At 35.6% G+C, this 23,758-nt stretch overlaps 1 protein-coding gene across 2 annotated transcripts in view; it reads left to right on the top strand.

Annotated features, from left to right (window-relative positions):
- The window catches only part of Col25a1 (collagen type XXV alpha 1 chain), a 442,307-nt gene that overhangs the window by 375,993 nt on the left and 42,556 nt on the right, over positions 1-23,758 (top strand). The window contains exons 18-23 of one of the 2 annotated variants that reach the window (XM_077803433.1): positions 3,124-3,168; positions 15,735-15,797; positions 19,943-20,011; positions 20,813-20,857; positions 22,439-22,483; positions 23,533-23,610. In XM_077803433.1, coding sequence (XP_077659559.1) covers positions 3,124-3,168; positions 15,735-15,797; positions 19,943-20,011; positions 20,813-20,857; positions 22,439-22,483; positions 23,533-23,610 — 345 coding nt within the window. The remainder of the gene's footprint in view (positions 1-3,123; positions 3,169-15,734; positions 15,798-19,942; positions 20,012-20,812; positions 20,858-22,438; positions 22,484-23,532; positions 23,611-23,758) is intronic. The other variant, XM_077803434.1, reaches the window with a different exon arrangement.

Genomic DNA, 23,758 nt, shown 5'->3' with positions numbered 1-23,758 from the left:
GTCTCTAAAATACAAGCCGAAAGAAACTCTGCTATAATATTGTATAGGGTTCACTTTTTTTCAGAGTGGAAGAACCAAATTGATCTTCAATTTCTTAATAAAACATTGCCTTATCATGATTAACTAGAAATCAAATTTAGACTAATTCTGGAAGCTTTTAGGTTTACACATAGAAACATTGGATTTCCTTTGCATTTTATTAAAAAGCAGTTTGGGGTTACATTGGAAAAGGGTAGATTCATTTAAAATCTTACAACCCTTCTTAGTTAATATGTGTCCTGAAATGACCAAATTCTACCCTTTGATACAATCTCACTTTCCCAATATGACTTCTGTATCTGATTATCGGCAATTGGCAATGCTTATCCCAAGGTTGATTTAAAAGTAAAGATTTCCATGCCTGGTGCTCAGGTTAAAATGAGTACAGGGTCAGTTCTAGAGATCTTTCATGGCATTTTTCTCACATTGCAGAACTGTGAGTTCAATGGCACTAATGCCCCTAAATTTAAGGCATTCCCAGAAAAGTACAAATTGTCATGACACAGCATAAGCCCAGCAGGAAGCCTACTGTGTGACATCTAGATCCATATTCATAATGGAGGAATGATTTCATTGGATTTTTTTTCTTTGATAGCTTCAACAGTGGAATGTGTGATTGGCATGTGAGTTGGAGTGTGCATAGGCTTGTAGAGTGAGTGTGTAGATTTGTAAAATAGGCATTGCATTTCATCACAGAGCTCTTTCCTGCCTAATGTCTCTACAGCTTTTTAAAGCATATGTTTTTATTGTAAAGTCAAGTCACTTGATTTCCCATCAGAAGGGATCTCACCCCAGAACTCTCCCTAGAAGCCTAGGGCCCTTCGCAGGGATGAGCAGGGAAACAGAGTCCCCATTGTGAGGGTCTCTCAATGCAGAGTAAAAGGGAAAGCAAGAATAGAATCAAAAGGACAAGATTTATGTGTAAAGACTAATCTCTTGAACAAGTATTTTGAGAATGAAATAACAAATTAATTCTTAATTCTGACCCACCAGCTACATGCCCAAGAACTCAGAGAAAGAAGCCTCTGAGCCAAGGCATAGACAAGATGGAGAAGTTTGCTGAACACTATCCCTTAGTTGGAAGATGAGCTTTCATAGTTTAAAGATGGAGAATTATACAGGAAGAAATGTATTCCTAAAAATGTCAAGAGATAGTCCACAAAGGATAATGTTAAATATATTCTTTCATATGTGAGCTAGTTACACAAAGTAAATATAAATTTGGAAAGGTCAGTTTATAAAAATTCAAGACTGTGGAGTATGAGATTCCAAAATATATTTTACTAAAAAGGATATTTTCTACCTACCACACATACGTATATACATTTAATATGATGTAGAGAAAGGCTGAATGCTCAAGTCTCAATGTATTTAATCTACATTAAGAGATATATTTCATGATGTTTTATACATCTTTCTTATTATTAGAAAATAAGAGTATGTGTTCGTTTATTATATATGTTCATTTACTATACTTTTAATGGAGTATAATTCTTATTGAAAAATTGTGTCATTACCTATATATTACCACCACTGTTTCAGGTACGATGTATCCAAAATGAATTTGGGGGAGATTTTTCTAAAACAATGCGTAGTTTTACTGGTTATACATTCTACTGCAATCAAATATTATCAACTATCTTATGCTTTGTTTTTTTAAAGTAAAAGAGTTTTCAGCAGAATGTGTATACAAGCTTTTCCTAGCGGAGCCTCTTAAATTTAATGGTGGAAGGGAAAGAGAAAAGAAAATCAAATGTAACTGTGTCAAGTTTAATCTACTCAGACAAGTAGTCTTTGGAATAACAAGTTCCTAATAATCATTTTCTCTTTTCTGGCTTAATCTCATTTTAGTCTTATTCATAATGCAAACTTTTATTTATGTAGTTTTGGACCGAATAGATTTTCTTTTGCATTCCTGAAAAATCTTAAACCTAAACCATAAAGAAAATCATTGTCTTTTTTTTGGTCTAAATCCCACAGTTTAATAAACAGTATCTGAAATCATTTCATAATAAGACTAGAGAAAATTATGGCTCTTCATAACTTGAAAGTATTAATATTCAAAATGGAAAATCTGGTTGTGCTTGTTAGAGTTATCTTGGAATGAGTATTCTTAAAGGAATGAGATACTCCTTCTCCCACTTTATTGATGTTCCTCTGTAATTTTGAATGATTTTTGTCCCACTGACTGGCTGTTATGGAATGGATTCTTTTATCTTCAGATGTTATTTCCACAAATCATAGTTATCATTCCCAACTCAGGGCAGACTTTTTATTTGTTCCTGTCGTTCCTTTATGCTTCTTTATTGGAATTCAGGAGATTTTCTAAGCAATGTAACCTCTTGCCACTATACTTTGTGCTTAAAATAATGTAGACAATTCTGTGAAAATGAGAAGGTTTAGCCTGACTCCAGTATGCTCACGCAATATGTACCACTTAATCTCAGACCTGTATTCAGGAACAGCTGCATGGTACCATTAGCCCTAAGCTGCTAAGCACGGTTGCCCCAACTCAACAATTGTCAGAACTACAGACTAGAGTTAAGTACAATCTCAACCATTTATTTATCCTCTCATCGTTCAGGAATGGAAAGGAAATCTTACTATACTTTTAAGGGAGCAATACTTTTAATGTATATTGCTGTGATGTGACCATCTGTTCATACAGCCAACTCTTGATTATCTGAGGTGAGAGTCCTGGAATAGGAGGCATTATTTAAGTGCATGCATAATCCCCATTTCAGCAAACAGCTCCAGCAAACCGTTTACCAAAGAGTGAAACATATAGCTGTTCCTCTTCCTTTTACTCCTCATTCTTACCTTTTGATAGAGATGCTAAATAGCAGTTAACTACATGAAGAGGAGAAAATCCTGAAAAATCTGCAAAGGGATCACCCAATCCTTGAATCAAGAGTTGACTGAACTACACCATCTCGTTAGACTTCTTGAACCTAAACAGGTTTTTTAAAAATATATATTTATATACACCAAAAGTATGCAGCTGGGAATGTTTGCCATGTGTTTCTCCATATACTGTGACTGAGCAAATATCATTCTATAATGCTGTATGATTTTCCTGTGTAGGGTGAACCAGGGCTTCCTGGGCTTCCTGGACTCCCGGGGATAAAGGTAAATACTGCACTGATAGTCTTGATTTCATAGAACTGTAATTATCAGAGTCCCCCAAATAGGGGGGAAATGAACACTAAAAAGTATAACGCTGTTCTTTACTCCACAACCATCTCAACCAATCAAGTTTTTTAAATTAAGAATTGAGCACGGGGATTTAAAGTTTGCCATTGCTCTCTGAACTATGTGTTCCACTATTTAACCTATCATTCCCCTTACATAAGCAAAGTAAATGCCACTTTACTTGAAAACATAAACTCTGTAAAGTCTAGAATGCCTCTTTACCTTCACATTTTAAGTTCATTCTTAAGATCCTATCAGATTTTGACCAGAATTGAAGTCTTAACATCCCTATAAATCAAACATTTAGGCAGCTGTTTTTATGATTCACCCACTATAATAATCCCTCTAAAATGTTTGGACTCCTACTTCCCGTCAATAATTCTCTGTGCAAAGTACAAATCAAATTGTTTAAAAGTTTTCATGTAGCAATTGACAAGATGTAAAGTTCTGCTCCCTTAGTTGTAGTGACTCCTTTAAAATCAGCTTATTAAAAAAAATCTATTGTAGAACTATTTGATAGGGGAGCATGATGCCAGCATGTTTTTCCTTACACGGTTCTGTTCCAAAGGCTTAGCATGCATTAGTCCAATCCAAAATTATTATTTCTACTTTCAGTGTGAGGGTTCTGTATACTGTTTTATGAACATTCTGCTTAGAGTTTACAAAATAAAAAAATATATTATTTTAGATTAGATGGAATTTTTGAACTCCAAGAGATCATGTGGCATAATATGTAATATTTTATGAGTCTAGTATCTCTTCTAGTTGGCACTCAAATTTTGGTTTTGGTTTCTTTTTTGATGTGTCCAGATTAGTATCCAGAAAGTTCAGATGTCCTTTTCATATATGTAAAGGTATATTAAAGAAGTCTTTGACTTCTTCAGTGAAAAATCCTCTGACAACAGTTTACCCAAAAAGTTAAATTCACTTCCTTTATCATTTGGTATTTTAGCAAAAATAAGTTCATAAATTAATATGCAATTTCATATTGCAGAGTTAATTTATGGTAGTTCTTTACAGCCTTCCATTCATTAAAAATGACAGCTTTTTATAAATGATTATAAGATCATAAATTTTTGGATAGATTTAAGAAACTGATAGTCGATATTAATTAAAAAGAACCTGGTAGCATTATAAATCATTATAAAGGCATTAAAAGGAGGAGCATTTGGAAGGGGAAGGCAGAGCCCCTGCAGCAAGTGCTCTGGGTTAGCAGGGCTGTGCCGCTAGTATGGCTCGTCTGACAGGAGCCTTGGTGCGTTGAAATCCAGTTGTCCCTTCTCCTGAGCTTGCAGCACCTTCTGGGTAAAAGAAAGAACATGAGAATAAAGGAATTCCTTTTTTTCCCTCCAAAGTAAAATATATATATACATATTTATTGTATACAATTACCCATGTTCATATGTTATATATAAATGTGTATATATATACATTTATACACATATATATGTATGTATATGATCTTTATTACTACTATTTGGTATAATTATTTTAATGTTATATTTCTATCATGAACCATATTCCACTGGACCTTTGGCATTTCCCTAGTCATCTGAAGACTAGTATGAATGTTTTGAACTTTTTCAGATTGGGAGGGTAGTTGGTGATTTGCTACCTCCAGTAAATGCTTGCATTTACAAGGTCACAGGAAATTGCTAGCCATACTAATTCTGATATTTTCTTTTGTTTTTCTATCCCTGGCTAGTAACTATAGTAAGAAGCTATTACTCAACAAAAACTCTTTTTATTATTCACTAGAGATTTTTTTTAATGTATTTATCAAGTACCATTTGGGTGACTATTCAGTGTTTGATTTAAATCCCAGGTTCTGTTTCTGTTTTAATACATTTTGTCTTCTCACTCTAATTCAAATGAGAGGTATGCTTGCCTTAAAATGTAGTAAGTGCCAAGTGTAAATAAGTAATTTTGAAAAGGAGACACTTTAAGAACACATTAAGGTCATTAGTATTTACTAGATATTAATAAATGTTGAATTAAAAAAATATAATCTTATGATACAGTTTCATTAACTTGGGATGTTCTTTATTCCTTTAATTTACCTTACCCCTAATTAGAACAGTTAACCATGATTTCATAGTTTAAAAGAGTAATAGGATTTCAAAGATGAAACCATTATGTATGGATATAGAATGTGTGGTAGCAGGAACATTAGTCATAATCTTGCTAGACTTGTGTGTTTATTTATGCTTTGGAAATACTTCCTGTTGCTATTCATCTCCTTCTTATCTGCTGGTACACTACAGAGAGCATGTAAATGCCATCCGTTATTTCTAAGACATTGAGGAAACCAGCCATGACATACCAGAGAAGCTTTGATTCACCACCTGTTGCTCTCGGGGAATGGTTGGAAACTTAATGAGCATCCACATGCCTTCCACAGCTCTCAGGAAATGAGCAAAGTACCTAAATACAGACAGCAGACTCATCCATCTATCACCTCAAGGTCCCACTCAGAGGAAAGTGCTAACACCATAGACATACAGTGTAAAAGTCACTAAGAGCAGGCGTAACTTAATTTCCAACTTCTCTTAAGCTTCCTGCACAAGTATTTGAAAGTCCTCTTACCATGTGGAAGACATTTGGAATTCCTATTTCATGCATTCATGGTTCATATAGTGTCAAGATGTTCAGCTGGGAAAATTAAATTATGTACAATGTACCATGCACACATCTATCTTCTGGAATAAGACTTGAGCTCAGAAAATTAGTTGTATGAAAAAGTCTTCAAATATTTTAAAGGGTAAAATTTAGTATCACTAGCTTTTCAAATATCAAAGGATAAGATTCTAAATACCAAAGTTTTTGTTTCATTCCCTACACATATTTTTTTTCATATAAATACATGGCTCACCCCTTCATATGGTTACATTTCCCCAGTAATTAAGTAGCATAGACCAGCAACTTCAGAACAAACAACCAGTGTGCAGATCCTGGTTCTCCCCCTTACCAGTGTATGATCTGGGGAAAGTTGTGTAATCTCTCTAAGCTTCACATTTCCTTTTAAGATGCAAATCATCATTGATCACAATACAGAAAACTGTGAGAATTAAATGAATTAATATATGTACAGCTCTGAAAGTATCACCAAGCACATAGTGAACGCAATATAAATGTTGGCTATTGTTATTTTTCTTGGGGAAATGGGGAACAATGACTGTGTATCTATCTGTTCTATATGATCTTTTGTCATGTGAATAATATTAACCTATAGAATATACAGCCATTTATATTCTATGCTAATAGATGTAAACTGAAAACTCCTTTGCAGTGATAGGTTAACATGACCTTCAGAGCAGTAAGACACCCAATTTCTACTGACACATGATGTCATGCCACTCCCCTTTCTTATTAGTGAAGTGTATTCTAGGAATAAGGAACGAAAGGGCACAGGACTCAAGGGATAAGACATGACACTATCAAAGTTCCCTCCTGACACTGTTCACAGGTAGAGCAAATGTAAAACTTGACACATACTGTAATGATGAAAATACTTCAATGATGCTCAACCCAAGGTATTGTTCACAAATACTGATTTTCGATGCTTACTTTTTTCCTTTTAGCATATACTACCAGTTTAATCTCACCCAGCAAGTCAATTATGGGGGAAAATTATATATATATAAATATATACATATACATATATATGGCAAGGGAGATATAATACATTTTTTAAAAAATAACATCAAATCAGAAAAACAAATCATTTAGTGGCAATGAAATTTTTACAGTGTATCAGCCCTCTAAGCTTGATGGTTTTACTCTGGCTTCCACATCAGTGACAATTTGACATTTAGATCAAGACCTTGAGGACTGGGGGGGGGGGGTCTTCGACAGTCACTAACTCTTTATACCATGTCATATGAAATCAACTTTGACGTGAAAGCATATGAAATCTAACTTTGACAGGTGGCAGAAACATTCACGTTGGCATTCTTAAGTATAGTGCTCAGTAATCTAAACAGAAATGTATTTTCTAAATCCACTGAAGGCAAGGATCCTTCCTTTAAAACATTAAAAAATAGCAGAGGAAAATTTTGGAAGTTCTGTAGGATATGGAGTGAATTTCTAGAAGAGAAAAAAAAAGAAAAAGAATACTAGTTAAAATATTAACATTGAGTTATTGCTACTTACAATTACTTTCTGCTTGCACAAAGTTCATCTGAGAAGTTGAGTAATTTAGAGTCCAATTAGGAAACTCATACAACCAGAAATCAGAGATTTTTAGCAGTCATAATGAAACCTCCAGTAAACACACCGAATGTGCTTTCATGATGTAATCCTGTTTTAAGAAAAAAAAAAAGTTATATTTTCTGGGTTTTAAATAAATATGCTATTATAGTTCATTTCTGACAAAGCCACCAGGATGTTTTAATTTATACTCAAATTTGATCCTTAAGGGAAACAAGTATTTTAAGGACAGATTCTACTTCCTCATTCTTTTTTTTTCTCAATAATTTTATAAATCAATCATTACTCCAACTGGATGCCTAGAGGTTCTTATTACAACAAATGTTATTGCTGTAATCCTCACAAGCAGGTATCATGCTGACTTGAATTCTAATTAGCCTTTAAGCAAGAAGACTATTGTTTGGTTAATGCATTCAGTGTCAAGACACATTAATCAAAATTATTGGCGATGCTTTTAGCACCCAGGCAACTCAGTACATATATGTCAAGCCCTGTTGGACTATTTTTTGGGCAATGAAAATAAAGTTGGATCTGCTTGGGAATAATAAATATCATGGAAAATATGACTTGATTTAAGCTGGTATATTACAGAATTTTTCAGACAGGTTAAAAAATAATATTTTTTTGCTCCTCTAATTGATAATGACTTACAAAAATAAAACAAATGGTAATAAATGAAAAACCAGAGATTTTTTTGGTGGGCAAGAGCTAATCAGTTAGGACTTTCTGGCCACTATTCTGTTTAACAGATGGTAAGTTCTGGAAGTTTATATGGAAACACCTGGTGAGCCATTTCTGTATAAATGAAGCTATTCTTTCCTTTATTACCTTGACTAATAATCCCATCTAAGTATTTGTTGACTCTTCTCATCTTTATAAAGAACATACTTTATGTAAACTTGACTAAAGTGTTGGGTGAACTGTCGCAGTGACCATTTAAAAGATAAAATAAGGTCATCTGAAATACTTTCTTGCCATTTATTAAATGTGGATTTAAACAGATATTAGTCAAGATTTCATTACAGAATTTTAAGACTTAATGAGACCTTTGGTAGTGGTTGTTAGCATTCGGAAAGAATGCATTCCTAAAGAATGTCCTAGCTTTCCCTTGACTTTTTATAATATAGAAGACCAGTTTTTTTGCTGTTGGACTTGGTACAGCTGGTAGTTGTCAGTGTGTTGTATTTGTTTGTTTGCTTGCACTTTATTTTTTGGTCAGAAGACATAGAATTAAAGCTGCTATTTCAATTGAATATTCAGGTTTGTTTTGGAAAGAAATAGCAGTGAGTTGAGGAAAAGTGGTTTCAATCAAAATCTTGTCTTCAGGTATCTTTCTTCTATGTTATAGAGATGGATATGGTAAATTCTTCTTGTAGCTTTCTATGTGTACATATTATCAACTAATAAAAGAAAAGGGAGACAGAAACGGAGATATACCCTAATGAAATACCCTAACTCACAATGAAACTATTTTTTGGTATGGACATAGAATGATTTTTAAAATACGGTACATATTAGTTACTGTGACTTACATTCACTGAGTTTAATACTACAAGGTCAAAGTCGTGGCTGCCCAGTTGGTTAGCTGTAGTTGATAAGACCAGTGTGAAACCAATAGGCCTTCCATGATTGGCCACATGAAGAGGCATCTCTAATTTCACTAATGTTTTAGGTTGTTGTTTTTTGTTGTTGTTTTGTTTTGTTTTTTAGACTTGGTTTGGTATTTTTACACATCTTGGCTGTTAAAATTAGACTTGATTCAAATTAACACCCTGTGTCAAATCTTCCTATTTCTTGCTGCTACTCCCAACAGTTGACTACCAGGCCTCTGTTGTGCATCAGCCTAAGTTAAGAGCATTTCCTCTGCTCTACCTGAACACCAGTTTAGATGCCAAAATCATAGCTACCCCATTATTCATCTTTTCTACCCGCTCAGCCCAAGGAAGTATGCTAATCTTGGTACTGAGACCTGATTTTTTTTAAGTGATTGATAGATAAAAACTCGTGAAACAACTCGAGAAGAAATTAGGTGCAATATCCAGAACAAGACAGAAAGTTCGACCAAATTTTCTTTCATTTGGAATTTGCTGCCATATTAGTCCCATTGCACTAAAACCAGCAGAACTGAGATTTCTGATTCTCTGACAGTCACTTAGTTATCTGTTAACATGTGGCTGAAGTAGCAGAACAGAGTATCATCTGTTCATTGTGGCTTAGGAATTAAAATTTTAGTTGTGTTAATGGTTCTGATAAATAATGTATATCTTTTATTCCCAGTTTGGTTAAATCATAGTTCTCTGCTTACTTTAAGTTAGATAATATATTGTTTATATTTTTGTTTGCTCCAAGAATAAATCCAACTGGACTTTTCCTGGACCATAAAACAACAACATAAAAAGGAAGCAGATTAAATCTGGATTCCATGGTTATGGTAATGGAGAGAGGAACAGGAATCCTTAAGATGGAGAAGTTCCTTTCCACTTCTTCTTCCCCCTCTTCTCTTTCACCTCCCTTCCCTACATTCCTCCACTGCTCCTTCTCCTCTTCCTTCTCCCCTCTTTTTTCTGTTCTCTCCCCTTTTAGTTGGATGTGAAGTTTGCAAGCAATGACTTTGAATTCGGTTGCCTTCACTCTTCCATTCCCCTCCACACGCAGTCAGCATCACCAGTGTAAGGATAGACCTCGTCCTCTTGTTAATCTCACTAGTAGCAAAAGTAAAAACCTCCAATGCTGCCTAATGTGAGAGGATGAGTTTATAGAAAGATGGAGAAAAGTGCAACAAATATGATGTCTGTAATCATATTTCTATTTATAAACACATATACCTCTGTATGTGAAGCTAGAGGGAAATAGATTAAAGAGGCTCTGAAAAAATTGGTACCCTGCTTATTCTGATGCTGTTCATTGTAACCCTGGTATGCATAACAGGCCAGATGTTTAAAACCTCTGCCTTTCCCCCATTTATCTTGAACATTTTTGTTATTTTCTTTTTTAAAAAAAAAAGCACTAAGAGATCATTAACTTAAAAATTAATAATTTCAGAAAATATCATGTTTGTTCAGTTGTTTTATTTTAATGGTCGAGCTGTTGTGCTTACTGTTTGCTGTTTAAGTCTATACTTCCCTAATTAAGATAGCCAGCCCCTGTCCTCTTCAGAGGATCTCCACTTTAAGGTCCTATGTTATTCCTAAAATGATTAAGTGAAATTAGAAATTGGATTTTCTAATTCAGCAATTGCCTAGTTTGAAAAACCCTCTAATTTATTTTTTTTCTTCATTAAAAGTAATGTCAGAGTTTAATTCCATTATAGTTCGGATTTCCTCTGTTGTTTTCTCCCCACTTTGTCTACTCAGATGAATACACGTGAATAATTTTCAATTTAGCATTCTTCTATTTTGTGTTCATTCAATGAGATTAAATATGCAAAACAGCTTTTAGAATCATTATATATTCCAGTATAAATTGTTATTTTTCCTGTTTGTTGCTCTGCAGACATGTATGTAATCTTGTTCTGGTATATTCTGATTTTTCTCTAAATATGATTATTCCAAAGTGCAATGACTTTGAATCATTTCAGCTTCTTATTTTTTCCCCTGACCTTCTCCTTTGTCTATCCTGCAAATTAGGAATTGTGACTAGAACAGAAGAGCCATTTGCTTAATTTTTATATCACAAGAAAGTATTTACATAATTTTAGATTGTCATTGTCCTTCTCTAGAGAGTTTAGGAAATTCTAGAACATTTACACTATACATCACTCCTCCACAAAGGAACAAGATTTGTTTGAAAGGATTACATTTATTTAGGGAAATTCAATAGGTATGATTCTTATCCTCCTGTATTAAAAGAAAGACAACTCACTCTTAGTAAACCTGTCTCTTCTACCTTACATGGTTCTGATATGTTTTAAACTTCTTTTGGTTTTGCAATCTTAAATGCCTTGGCAGGTGGGTTCTGTCTCATAAAATGGTATGTTCACATGAGAAAATTTAGGATTACTTCTTGAAAGAAATTGAAGAGGTATTGAGCATGTTCCTAGGGTGGTTGAAGGTGTTAAGAGATTACCTTTAGGTGATGCACCAGTTAGGATGCAGAAATGTTGGAATATTAGCTAATATTAATGATAACTAACATATTTGAGCCCATAAAGAAAAAATAATAGGTATATGATGTGCTCTTTATTCTGGGGAGGATGCTATGTTGTGCTCACATTATCCTACAGTAAGTCTTGACTAAGCACCCTTTGGTGAAGCCAGAATCTTCCATTTCTTGGCTTCAAAGACTACAGTTTGCAAATGTCAGACTTCATCTCCACTCTCCACTTCTGTACCTACAGTTCTCAAACACTCAGTCTGAGAACCCCTGTACTCTGCTAAAGAGCTTTTGTTTAGGTAGGTTTTATTTATTGAATTTCTGTTAGAAAATTTTATTATATTAAATAACATTTTATTAAATATAGCTGAATTTTTCAAAATGAGACTGAAAATGTTTCTTAAGGAGAATAATATTGGTATGCTTTTTTTTTTTTGAGGGGGACTGTCTGGCTTAATGGAATCTCACATCTGCTTCTACAGTCAGTCTGTTCAGTTAGCTGTTCTGGCTGATGTATATGAAGAAAAAACAGCCTCATAGTGATATGTAATTGGACACAAGAAGGTTATTTCAATAGCCTATTAGATTACTGTTGATATTCTTTGCTACTCCCAAACTCCACAGTGACAGTTTCTTAAACATTAAGTGCAGTATAAAATATAAAACCATATCATGAAATTTTCATAATTTGCATTCATAGGGAATGAAAATAGAAAAGCAAATAATGTCTTTGTACTATTACGAAAATAGTTTGACCTTTAGGATTCCCTGAAAAGGTCCAGAGAATACTTTGAGAACCTCTGCTATAAGTTTAGGGAGGTAAGAAATAGTCCAAATGGCTCAAGATCACAAGTAGACATACTCATGCCCTGTTTACATTAATAACTGGTTTTGAAGCCTGAGAGAGAAAAGATACCAATAATTAGCTCCTTCCTGTCCCCCCAAGACACAGAGAAAATGGAGGGAATGTCCTTAAAGTGACTTAGAGCTCTGGAAATAACAGAACTTAAAAGTGAGATCCTAAAAGTATGCTATTTGACTCCTTGAATAAAGTAATATAAGAATATGACTCTCAGAATATATCAATATGGAATGATCAGATAAAAATGGTCATAATCAAAGCCTATAAAATCATCAAATATTAATAGTGCTAAAATTGTCAGTACTATCAAATGCATTCTAATTTTATATCTTGAAATAAAAATTTACTCCTGAACATTCTATTTATAGGAATTTTTTATATTCTAAGAAAAATTTAATATATGTTCTGTTTCCAAAAATGATGAAAAAACACTTGTCTCAGAACACTGAGGTCACAAAGCCTTACTTATTTGTGAATTATGTAACTGCATGCTTCATCTTTTTATAAACTAAACACTAACCTAAATGAGAAATATGTTTCCGCAGCATTTACTTTTCTTCTTTTTTATTAGTATATGTTAAGGGGGCTACAACTATTTGATATGCTAAACAGATTATTTCATTTCTCCTTGAAGATATGTAAGGTTCCCTTCTAACCTGAAATTTTCAACCTATTAGAGTGTATAATGTTCAACCTATTAGATTGTATTACATGTTCATGACAGTAAGCCTTTATTAATGACTTTATTGTGGACTTCAGTGAGCATTTTTTTAGAAAATGAGGGAATATTTATTTGTACATATCATTTTATTAGAAATATTTTACTTTTAAATGCATGTATTGTTTTTTGTTTGTGAAATAAGTTAAACTCTCATAATAGAAGTATAATGGTAATCATTTATTTTTTCTGAATAGAGTTCATATTTTTATTTTGAACTATGAAGAGATCCACCCAAAATGATTTGTTCTAGTTCTCCATTCCATTAGATGGAAGACAATGGAATACGTAGAGTAGTTGTAAAAGGTTTGTAGGCAATAAACCTAAAGCATTAGTGTTCCACCTAATTTTCTTCGATTAGTACCAGGAGCACCTTGGTCAGAATAAATCTGTTTGAACTGCGTATCAACATGCATTTTGTGGCATGATAGATAGCCTTTGTTCCCCACCCAGTACCCCACATTTTGCACAGTATATTTTAAAATTTACTTGTTTGAAATATATTATATAACATTTTAACATGTCTTCTAGAACATCCTCTCAGTACTTTTCTGCTTAGCTCCAAGTATCATAAGATCAAGGTTGAAATATTGCTGCATTAGGAAAACATCAAGTGTATCAAACAACATGAACAACTATTCCAGAACTAATCCAAGGGGCAGGGAGTAAATATGGGAACAAAGCCATTATAGGTTTGCTTGAAATTTTTGGTATAGGTTTTAGGTAGTTGGACCTTGAGCTTTCATAGTTAAAAAGAAAATAAAACTTAATATTTATTCAAGACAATGTGAATACTGGTTCAGGTTTTTGTTATTGTTCTTCTTCTCATTTTTGACACCAAATATGTGGTGTCTTTTCCAACACCAGTTTTCCAGCTTTCTGACATGAACAATTTGATCCTATTTTGACACTACTCTAATTAGTACCAGACCCCACACATCTAAGGACTCAGTCCCACAAGAGTGACCTCATTTCCCTTTGCCAGTAGCAGGTATGAAATTCCCAGGTTACTGGCACTTACATCTGACTTACTGCAAACTTACAGGTTCTCACAATACCCCATTCAGTTTTGCTAATTTGCTAGAATGACTCACAGAACTCGGGAAAATGCTATACTTACTATTTCAGTTTATTATAAAGGGTAAAAGGAATAGCCAGGTGAGTAGTACAGAAGCAAGATCTAGAAGAGTCCTGAGCTCAAAAAGCCTCTTCCCTGTGGAGTTGGAATGGTCTACCCTCCTGGCATTAAATGTGTTCACCAGCTTGGAAGCTCTTAGGTCCCTGCTATTTAAGGGTTTTAATGAGGTTCCATTACATGGGCATGATCTATGAAGTCACTGGCCTTTGGTGATTGAACTCAATCTCCAGACATCTGCCCCTGATGGAGATCAGGAGGTACAGCAGTAAGTTCCAACCCTCTGATCACAGGGTTGGTTCCTCTGGCAGTCAGTTCTCCATCTTGAAGCTAATTAGGGGCCCAACAAGAGTCATCTCATTTGCATAAAATCAGGTATAGTTGGAAGAGACTGTTGAGAGTAACAAATGTCCCTTGCCTCTATCATTAAGAATATTCAAGTGGCTCTGTGGCGCAATGGATAGCGCATTGGACTTCTAGTGACGAAAGAATATTCACAGAATATTCTTAAATATTCACAGAATATTTAACAGATCTGTGCCAAGAGTTGGGGACCAGGACTAAATGTAGGTCCAATTACACCACAACTGGAGTTTCTACAGATGATGGAAATAATGATTCTGTAGAGATGACAAGGAAGATTTTTATCTTTCATGCTCTCCATTCCCGAGTCTCTTCCCTAGCTATATATATATCATAACAGTTATCTATTGCTGCCTACCTTCTTACCCTAAAACTTGGTACTTTAAAACAATGTATATTAATTATCTCACAGTTTCTGAGGGACTATCATACAAGCACAGAATGGCTAGATGCCTTTGGCTCAGAATCTCCTGTGAAGTTGCAGTGAAGTAGTCCGCAAGACTGTGTCTTACAGAATATTCTACAAGGCTGGGGCATCCTCAACCAAATTCGCATGTGTGGTTGTTGGCTGGTGTCATTCTATAGTGTGGGCCTCTCTAAAGGGCTGCTCACAATAAGGTAGCTTCCTTCCCCAAAGCAAGAGATCCAAGTGAGAAAAAACAAGAGAGGTTCCCCAAGTGGAAGCCACCTCTGTCTTTTTACAGCTTATATTATCCCATCACTTCTTCATATTCTGTTCATTAGCTGTGAGTCAGTAAGTCTGGTCATACTCAAGGGGAGGGAATTACACAAGGGCAGATACACAGGAGTGGGATCACTGAAGCCCATCTTAGAGGACACCTACCACATCCACCGAATCACAACAGGTCTTAATTTGGTAAGTGATTAAAAAAAAAATTGGAAAACAGATGAGGGAAAAAAAATGTGAAACAATTGATCTAATTTTCCAGAGTATTTCTCAAAGAGTTTTCATTAGATTAAAACCAGTTCTGATTAATTTTATAGACAATAACTTGATCTCAGCAAAACTGTGGTATACTTTCAAGGATACCAAAGGGAGGAAATGAATTTAGCTTTATTTACTGTCAAATTAACAATGATCTTGTATGCCCATCTTTTCAAAGGGAGAACCAGGTTTCATTGGTCCTCAGGGGGAACCAGGCTTACCAGGATTACCAGGAACAAAAGTAAGTGGAGTCTTTTCTTCTGCTGCTTTTTTAAAAAATTTTTGTCATACTTGTTGAAAGAGGTGACCAGATATTTCTGCCTTAAGAAATAAAGCAGTCTAATGTGCCATTAATGGCACTTCTAGAGAGATCACCATTACTAAATAGAGCAAAGGAAAGTTAATTCCAGAAACCCTTTAGCAAGACAACAGACTTGTGGAATGTATTGTTAACTTGTCCTCCAGATCCCTCCTAAATTGTTATGATGCTATTAACCTTCTGGCCTTATGAACAGTGGAGGAACTGTGAAGAGGAGGGAGATAACTCATTAACTCCTGCTGCTTATCACCCACTTTAGGATACACTTGTAAATCAAACGTTATTACTATTCCCATCACTCTCTAGATTTCAGAGGCAAGCACAGATGTCATATAGATTTCTAAGTGCTTTTTTTCCAAAAGGCTCCACCCTGAATGATAACTGCAGAAATATTCTGTAATGAAAACCATCTCATGCTCCTTGACATGGCATCCATAGACAGGACTCTAAAAGCAAAAGGTTTATATGGTGCTGCAGAGACAATCAGACCCAGAATTCTCTTTATCTACCCAGTAAGACATAAAAAAAAGTACAGCTCTGATGATAGAACTGGACTCATGACAGACCCATGAATCAAAGGGGAGGTGGGAAATGACATCAAACTACATTCTTTTATTTTTATACCACTTTTATATAGTCTTTGCCTCAATGTATATTGTGTTCCCCAGAAGTAAGCCAGGGATGATTTCCAAGAGTTAAAGAAATATGTTCATGGTCTGTTCTGACAGGACTAGTCCTCATTTCCGCTGGTCAAGTAAAAATAACTCTAATCCTCGTACGTGGAAACTATGTGTGGCCAAAGGGGGTCTGAAACTCAGTGGAATTATGCAAAATTGTTATTTTCTTAAGAAATTTTTTTTTGCCACATAATGAGCTGTCAGGCTTATTAGTGAAGTATGAGGAATGCCTGTTTTAGCCTGAACAGATTCACACAAGAAAAGCCTTTCTGAAGAAAAAGAGAGAAAGCAAGAGAATAATGAGCATTCCCTGTTGATCTGAGAACTGCTGTGTGTTGGGGGAGGAAAGGAAGCAGCCTTGAAGATGAGCAGGACACACACAGAGGAGGGCTGGTCACTGTAGGAGAAAACCAGAATGGACTGCATCTGTAAGTGCTGGTGCACTTTGTTTATATACATGAGAAAATTAAAGAAACCCAGGCAGTAGAGAGTGGAGTCGATCTCTAAGTATCTCTTCTTTACTTAACTGATCATAAATTACTCTGCAGTTTCAAATTAAAAAAAAAAAAGATCCAGACATGAAGAACCTAGCATGATTCTATAGACCATATACTTCATGACAGATACTACTCTGAACCCCAAGTAAAAGAATGTGCTGTCCTTGTTTGGGTTCACAAGCAGAGCTGTGGATAGGAAATTTATTTCATTAGAAATATTTTGAAGTTAATTGACAACTGAAATGCCTGTCTTGAGCTCAATATCAAGGGTAAGAGTCATGATTATGTTAAAATTTCAATCCAACAGTACTCTTGTCTACTCTTACAGCCAGTCTGGATTTGTACCACTGGCTTCAGACTTAAAAAATAAAATAAGATCGCATTTTTTTACTCCAAACACCAGTGAAGAGAAATCATAGTGACTATTTTAGAATACTCTGAGTAACACCGTGTATTTATTAAGTCAGTGAAGTTTTTCTGGAATTTTTTGTTTGTTTTTTTGGTATTGAGAAAGGGGAGTCAATGCAACAAAAACATTCTCTCCCCTCCTAAAGCTTGCATCCACTGTGGGTGAAGAAGGGGGCAGAAGGAGAAAAAGAAATAAACAAACAAATAGTATTTCAGGCAATGATGGGAAACTAGTTAGGGGCATTGTGATTTAAAAAAGAAAAAAAGAAAAAAAAAGTGATTCCTTGTAAAGATATGTAGGCTTCGCTACCATAGGAAACTGCAGATGCATTGATTTTTTTTAGGTTTTTATTTTTCCCTAAGATAATCTTATAGTTAATTTTTAAAAGAGTTATTTTGTAATTTTTAAAGTAAAATATTAAGAGAAATATCAAATACTGTCATTTAAAAAAATAAAAATTCCATATGCTAAGAGAAGTCCTTCAGTCTCACTCTATTACAGAGGGATCAAAAAGAGAAAAACAGAAGGAAGTCCCTTGGCTTCTGGACCATCTTTGCCATCTTCTGTGTCCAGGCAAGCCCCTGGCCTTTCTCTCAGCCTCCCATCTTCACACCCTCCTCTGTTGCTGCTCAGACACCTACTGAGTCTTTCATTCCTGTCCCACATCACCTGCAAACCCACAAAGGCTTCCCAAAGTGGGCATGATGCAGAAAAGGATTTCTGAATTTGAAGCCCTGTGTTACCCATCCTGGATCCAGTCCTTCTTTCTTATCCTTTCCAAAATGAATCAGTTTCTTCAGTGAGGAAGGCAACTCTTCCATAACACACCATCCACTGTCTGAATTCCAAGTCTGATTATTGAAATTCTACCCATCTTGTAGGAAACAAAACAGTCTCTAGCAAACATAAAATGGCACCATCTTTGGCAAGACTTAAAAACATTCATATTTTTAACCCAGGATTTCCCCAACTAGGAATGTATCTTATGAAAATGATTAGAGAATATACAAAAATTGGTATACAATTATGCAAAAATTGAAGATTGAGCGTAATCAGTTTTAAATTTCAGCTCTTCTTCTTTAAAAGCTTTATTACTTTGGGCAACAGCTCTCATTTTTGGTTTCTTTGTCTGTAGAATGTGAATATCTGTCTTGTTTGTCTTGAGAATTAAACAGGCTAATGCATGAAAAGTATTTTGTGCAGTTCCTGCCCTCATCAGTGGTTATAAAGTAAGCCCTATTGACCCTTTAGGATGTGATTTGAGTCTTACCTCCAGAGAGCCAGTCAACTAAGGTTCAGTGGTGTTTCCTCTTCTGTCACATAGAGCCTTGTATTACTCCTTAATTATTAATGGGTTTGTTCTTGTGGATCTTGTCTAATTAGGTCACTGGCTCCTAGAGGACAATAAGCATCTTTAGACTTCACAGAGCTACTAATATTTGAAAAAGCTAAAATGCTTCTGTCTTACACCATTCTGAAATTTTGAGATCACGGTAACTGAGGCCTGCAGAATTTAACAGCCTTGTCCCAGAACACCAAGCTGGCAAATGACAGAGAATTAAAATCTTACATGTTACAAAGCCTGAGAAATAACCACTATGCCATGCTTCTTGACAATAATACTTAAAAAGTGACTGCAGAATGAGAATTAATGTCAATTCTGTCTTGAGATAGATGATAGCTTTTATCAATTCCTTTTAAAGGGCTTTCTATTTAACAACATAGCCATCTGACAGGCATTTGCCTAGCCATTTGATTATGTAATGGAAATGCTGCATAATTGTATGTTAGTTTGGAGTTCTCCCGAGAGACAGAACCAAGATGGATGGAGGGATAGGAATTTATTAGGGGAATGGACTACTGTGATAAGGAGGCTAAGAAGTCCCACAATAGGCCATCAGCAGGCAGGAGGGAGTCCAGAAAGGCCAATTCTTGTGACCCAGTCCAAGTCCAAAGGCTTTAGAACCAGGGCAGCTGACTTTTTGATTCTTTAAGGCTCCAGGCCTGAGAACTCAGGGAATACTGGTACACACCCTGGACTCTGAAGGCTGAACTCTGGAGTTCTGATGTCCAAGGGCAAGAAAAGAAGGGTGTCCTTGGTCTAGGAGGGGTAGCGGGAGATTTTGCCTTTTTGTTTTGCCTAGCCCCCGGCCAAGTTGATGATGGCCATCCACATGGAAGGTAGATCTTTCCCACTCTGTCCACTGACTTATATGCCAATCTCCTCTGGAAACCTTCTCAGACTCACCCAGAAATAATGCTTTACCAGATCTCTAGGTATTCCTTAATCCAGACACTTAAATTAACCAGCACAGATTGTTTTTTATTATTAAATGAGATAATTCAGTTAAGAGATGAGAACAGTGCTGAGTACATAGTTAAGTAAATGGTGACTCTCTGCTCATTTTTATTTTATTCAATTTATTTAGTATCCACACTGACCCATCTGGGCGTGTCATTTACCTGTCTTCTAATTTGTGACAGGGTGAACGTGGGGAGGCAGGGCCTCCTGGAAGAGGTGAGCGAGGGGATCCTGGAGCCCCTGGACCAAAGGTCAGTTATGCTTACATTGAAAGAGAACACTCTTTGATTTAGGAATGCCTGCCACCTGCCTGTAGAACATTTTGTAGAAAATTCCTCAACAGGTATTAAAACAGCTAAAATTAGAAATAACTTATTGAAATGCATACTGATTGCTTGTTTTCAAAAGGGATTTTATAATTCAACTTTCCCTGTTTACTCTGTTCAGTTCAGTGAACAAATTTAATGACACATTCAAGTGTAAAGGGAGAATACCGTCATATTAACCTGTTATCACTTGATGTGTATTAAAACCTACTGAGAAAAATCTCTGTTGGTAACTGCTGTGCTCATTTCCATGGTAACTTGATGGAGTGTAAAACCTTGAAAATATGAGAGCTAAGGATTTGTTTACCTGTTCAATCTTGATTCATCTAAACTTCCTGCAAACTAATGTGGCCACACTTTATTTTAATAACCTATCCGAGAGCTATGGGAAATGATTTACTCTCTGATGAAAAGGAAATTTATGCAGACGAGCATTGTTGAGACTAATGAGAATTACTTACAGTACTCTTCCCATCCACTGATGGGGGAGGGCTGTTTTCAGAGTAATAATGGAATGAAGGCTGATGGAAAAACCAGGGAGCGAACTAATGATACGGTGATGATATGTGTGCTTAGTATGGTATTCACCAGCCATATACATATTGAGGCCGTTAAAATAAAGTGTTTCCCTGTTTCCTCGTTATTCTGAGTCACTGCTAATTTCCTTTTCCTGTTCTTATCTCCTCTGTCATTTTCTCTTTTCATCTTCATCTTCTCCTGTCATAGGGGAAACAAGGGGAATCAGGAACTAGAGGCCCAAAGGGGTCCAAGGTCAGTAACTGGGTAACATTTTAATGTAACTTGAGCCCTCACGATCTGTCCTTTTTGCCTTTTCCATGGAGAATCATGTTTTCGATTAAAATCTTTCACACACAGGGATTGCAATAATTTTGTCCCTATGATAATATCAAAAAATTATTTTATCTTTTTGTCTTTGTATGTTCTTGTGCTGTAGGTCTTTCTTTGATAAGTTATATTTTCTTTTATTTTTAGCACTTCTTTGGGGGGAAAAAAGTACTTAATCGTATAATCTTACTTTTCACTTCCTGCCTATATTTATGATAAATATTCAAGTTATATTTTGCCTTTAAATAAGGTGACTTCCTTCGTTGCATTAAAATTTGCCCACCAATTAAATTCCTTTTCTTTGTCGTGTTCTTTATCTTGTCTGCAAGAACATATGCGCTGTTGGCCGAGTCATTAACAGTTAATTAAAGTACCATTGGCTGATAACATGGGAAAATGGGTACAAAATGAAGAAAGCAGAGATTAGAGATTATTAATTCTCCATTCACGCAAATTACATTATTATGAGTGGTGTTATTAGCATTATGTGGATGGGTAAATTTATAATCCTTTTCCTTTCTTACCTTTCTTACCCATTTCATAGAGATAGGTAGAAAGACAAAAAAATTTTGAATTCCGTGTAGGAAAAGGTCTCTAAATTTAAGCTGTTTTCAAGAACCTTCAAATCCATACAGTTTGAAATGTTTTCTCCAAAGTTTCAGTTTGGACTAATTTTGAGGGCTTAGACTATTCATAGTGTCTTCACAAGTGGAGTTCTGACATCATAAATAAAATTTCAGAGATTTTTATATTGGATTGAAGGGGGAAGGGGAGAAAGCACTGCCCTGCCCCTGACCTTCATCCTTGCCAACCTGTTCCCACTGGCTGCTGTCCACTTCAGCACCAAGGGTTAAAATGCCTATACCTACAGATGAACTTTGCCTTAGATCTCCATCATCAAAAGGAGGTCTAGTCTGTGACCCTACTTTCCTAATTCTCCCTATAATGAGCTCTCTGTTCCTCTCTGTCCCAATTATCTAAATGTTTCTTCTCTGAAAACAGGCAACATAACTGTTTGACTTTTTTTCCCTTTGCCCCAAATCTCTCTAACTAAAAAGAATATAGCTCAGTTAGTATGACTTTGGGTGCTTTAGAAATCACTTGCTTTGTTTATGTAGATTCCATCTAGCAGAGTTACTATATAAACTATACTACTGTTCCAAGACAATAATTATCTGAAATGGAAGTTGTGATTACCTGTAAGGTGCATCTTTTTATTTTTAAAATATTTTTAATTGTAGATGCACACAATATCTTTATTTATTTATTTTTATGTGGTGCTGAAGATTAGTTTGCCACTGAGCTACAACCCCAGCCCTGCAAGGTGCATCTTTAAAAAAAAAAAAGCATTTGCATTGGTGCATTGGTGGTGATTGTTATTGTTTTCCACATCAGAAGTTTATATTTAAAGGGATGCACTATGGTATAATACATCCTTAGACTTGAGAAATTTCTAGACCATTGGTCCTACTACTAATTAACTTGTTTCTTTTTTAATTGGGAAAGGGTGACCGTGGTGACAAAGGAGACTCTGGAGCTCTGGGACCAAGGGTAAGTGAACCCTCTCATATCAACTTTTTTGTCCCCTACAAACTCAGACTTGATGTAGTATGTGTGTATGTGACTATATGAATGCCATCTGGACTAATAATGCCCAATAATAGCATTGGAGAAGGGCCACTCTAAATATTCCTGCTGCCTTCCCTGCCCCCTTCTCTTTATTTTTGACTTTTGTTTCCAGGAGCAATGAGTGTGGACATTCTAGCACATGCAGTGAGTGTGGACATTCTAGCATGTTGCAATAAGCTTTATTGAGAAGGTGGAAAACACTTTCCCTCTGCCAAAGGAGTAATAGCAAGCCCACAGCCATACAGCTAATAGAATTTCCCATGTTTCAATTAACCTGATCATAAAGAGAGCAATAGCCCATTTGTTTAGAGTATTTTTTAAAAATAGGCAGGGAATTAGGACATGACTAATGGAAATTATGTAGCAGATATAATGAGTCGAGTAGAAATCTCTTTTTGTTCCTTATTTGGCTTCATTTTCATGGGATTCTATTCCCACTAGGAAAGCCAAGCATTTCCTATAGAACGTTATTCTATCTTCTTAAGGAATGAGAAGGTATAATCTATCAGGTATAGACGAGTGGAAAGCAGATAGGAGTTTTTTAAATAAATGTGAATAAAGCTAATAAAATTTTGTAAATCACATCCGATTAGCCCGTATTTTATAATGTTCAGAAAATGATTTCAGAGTTTAAATCATAGGTCTTTCAAAAATCTTTTACCTACCACAGACAAGAAATTAGAAGTGGTTTGCACTTGGGTCCTGGCGAGGAAGTGATGGCCAGAGAGAGTCACAAGATATTGCTTCTGTGTTTTCTTTTTTTAATATTTATTTTTTAGTTGTAGTTGGATGAAATACCTTTATTTTATTTATATTTATGTGGTGCTGAGGATTGAACCCAGGCCCTCATATGTGCTAGGCAAGCGTTCTACCACTGAGCCACAGCCCCAGCCTTGCTTCTGTGTTTTCTATAGTCCTGTTATACACCAGTCTAACTCCCATGGTGTTTCCTCAACTCATTTTTGTTATAGGGTCCACCTGGGCAAAAAGGAGATCAAGGAGCCACCGAAATCATAGACTACAATGGCAACCTCCATGAAGCCTTACAGGCAAGTGACTGCTCCCTGGCCTGAGACACAAGGAGAACACTGATGGGTGCCATGTAGCACACGCCAGCATGAGCTCCCATACCCCTTTAATCTCAGAGCACTCCATTCCTTGAAGCACACCTGCTCCCTGTCATCCTGAGCCCATTCC

This window comes from Urocitellus parryii, chromosome 10, assembly GCF_045843805.1.
Source record: "Urocitellus parryii isolate mUroPar1 chromosome 10, mUroPar1.hap1, whole genome shotgun sequence".
Taxonomy (NCBI): Eukaryota; Metazoa; Chordata; class Mammalia; order Rodentia; family Sciuridae; genus Urocitellus; species Urocitellus parryii.
The sequence above is the reverse complement of the archived record's forward strand: the minus strand, read 5'-3'. Positions and strand labels throughout refer to the sequence as shown.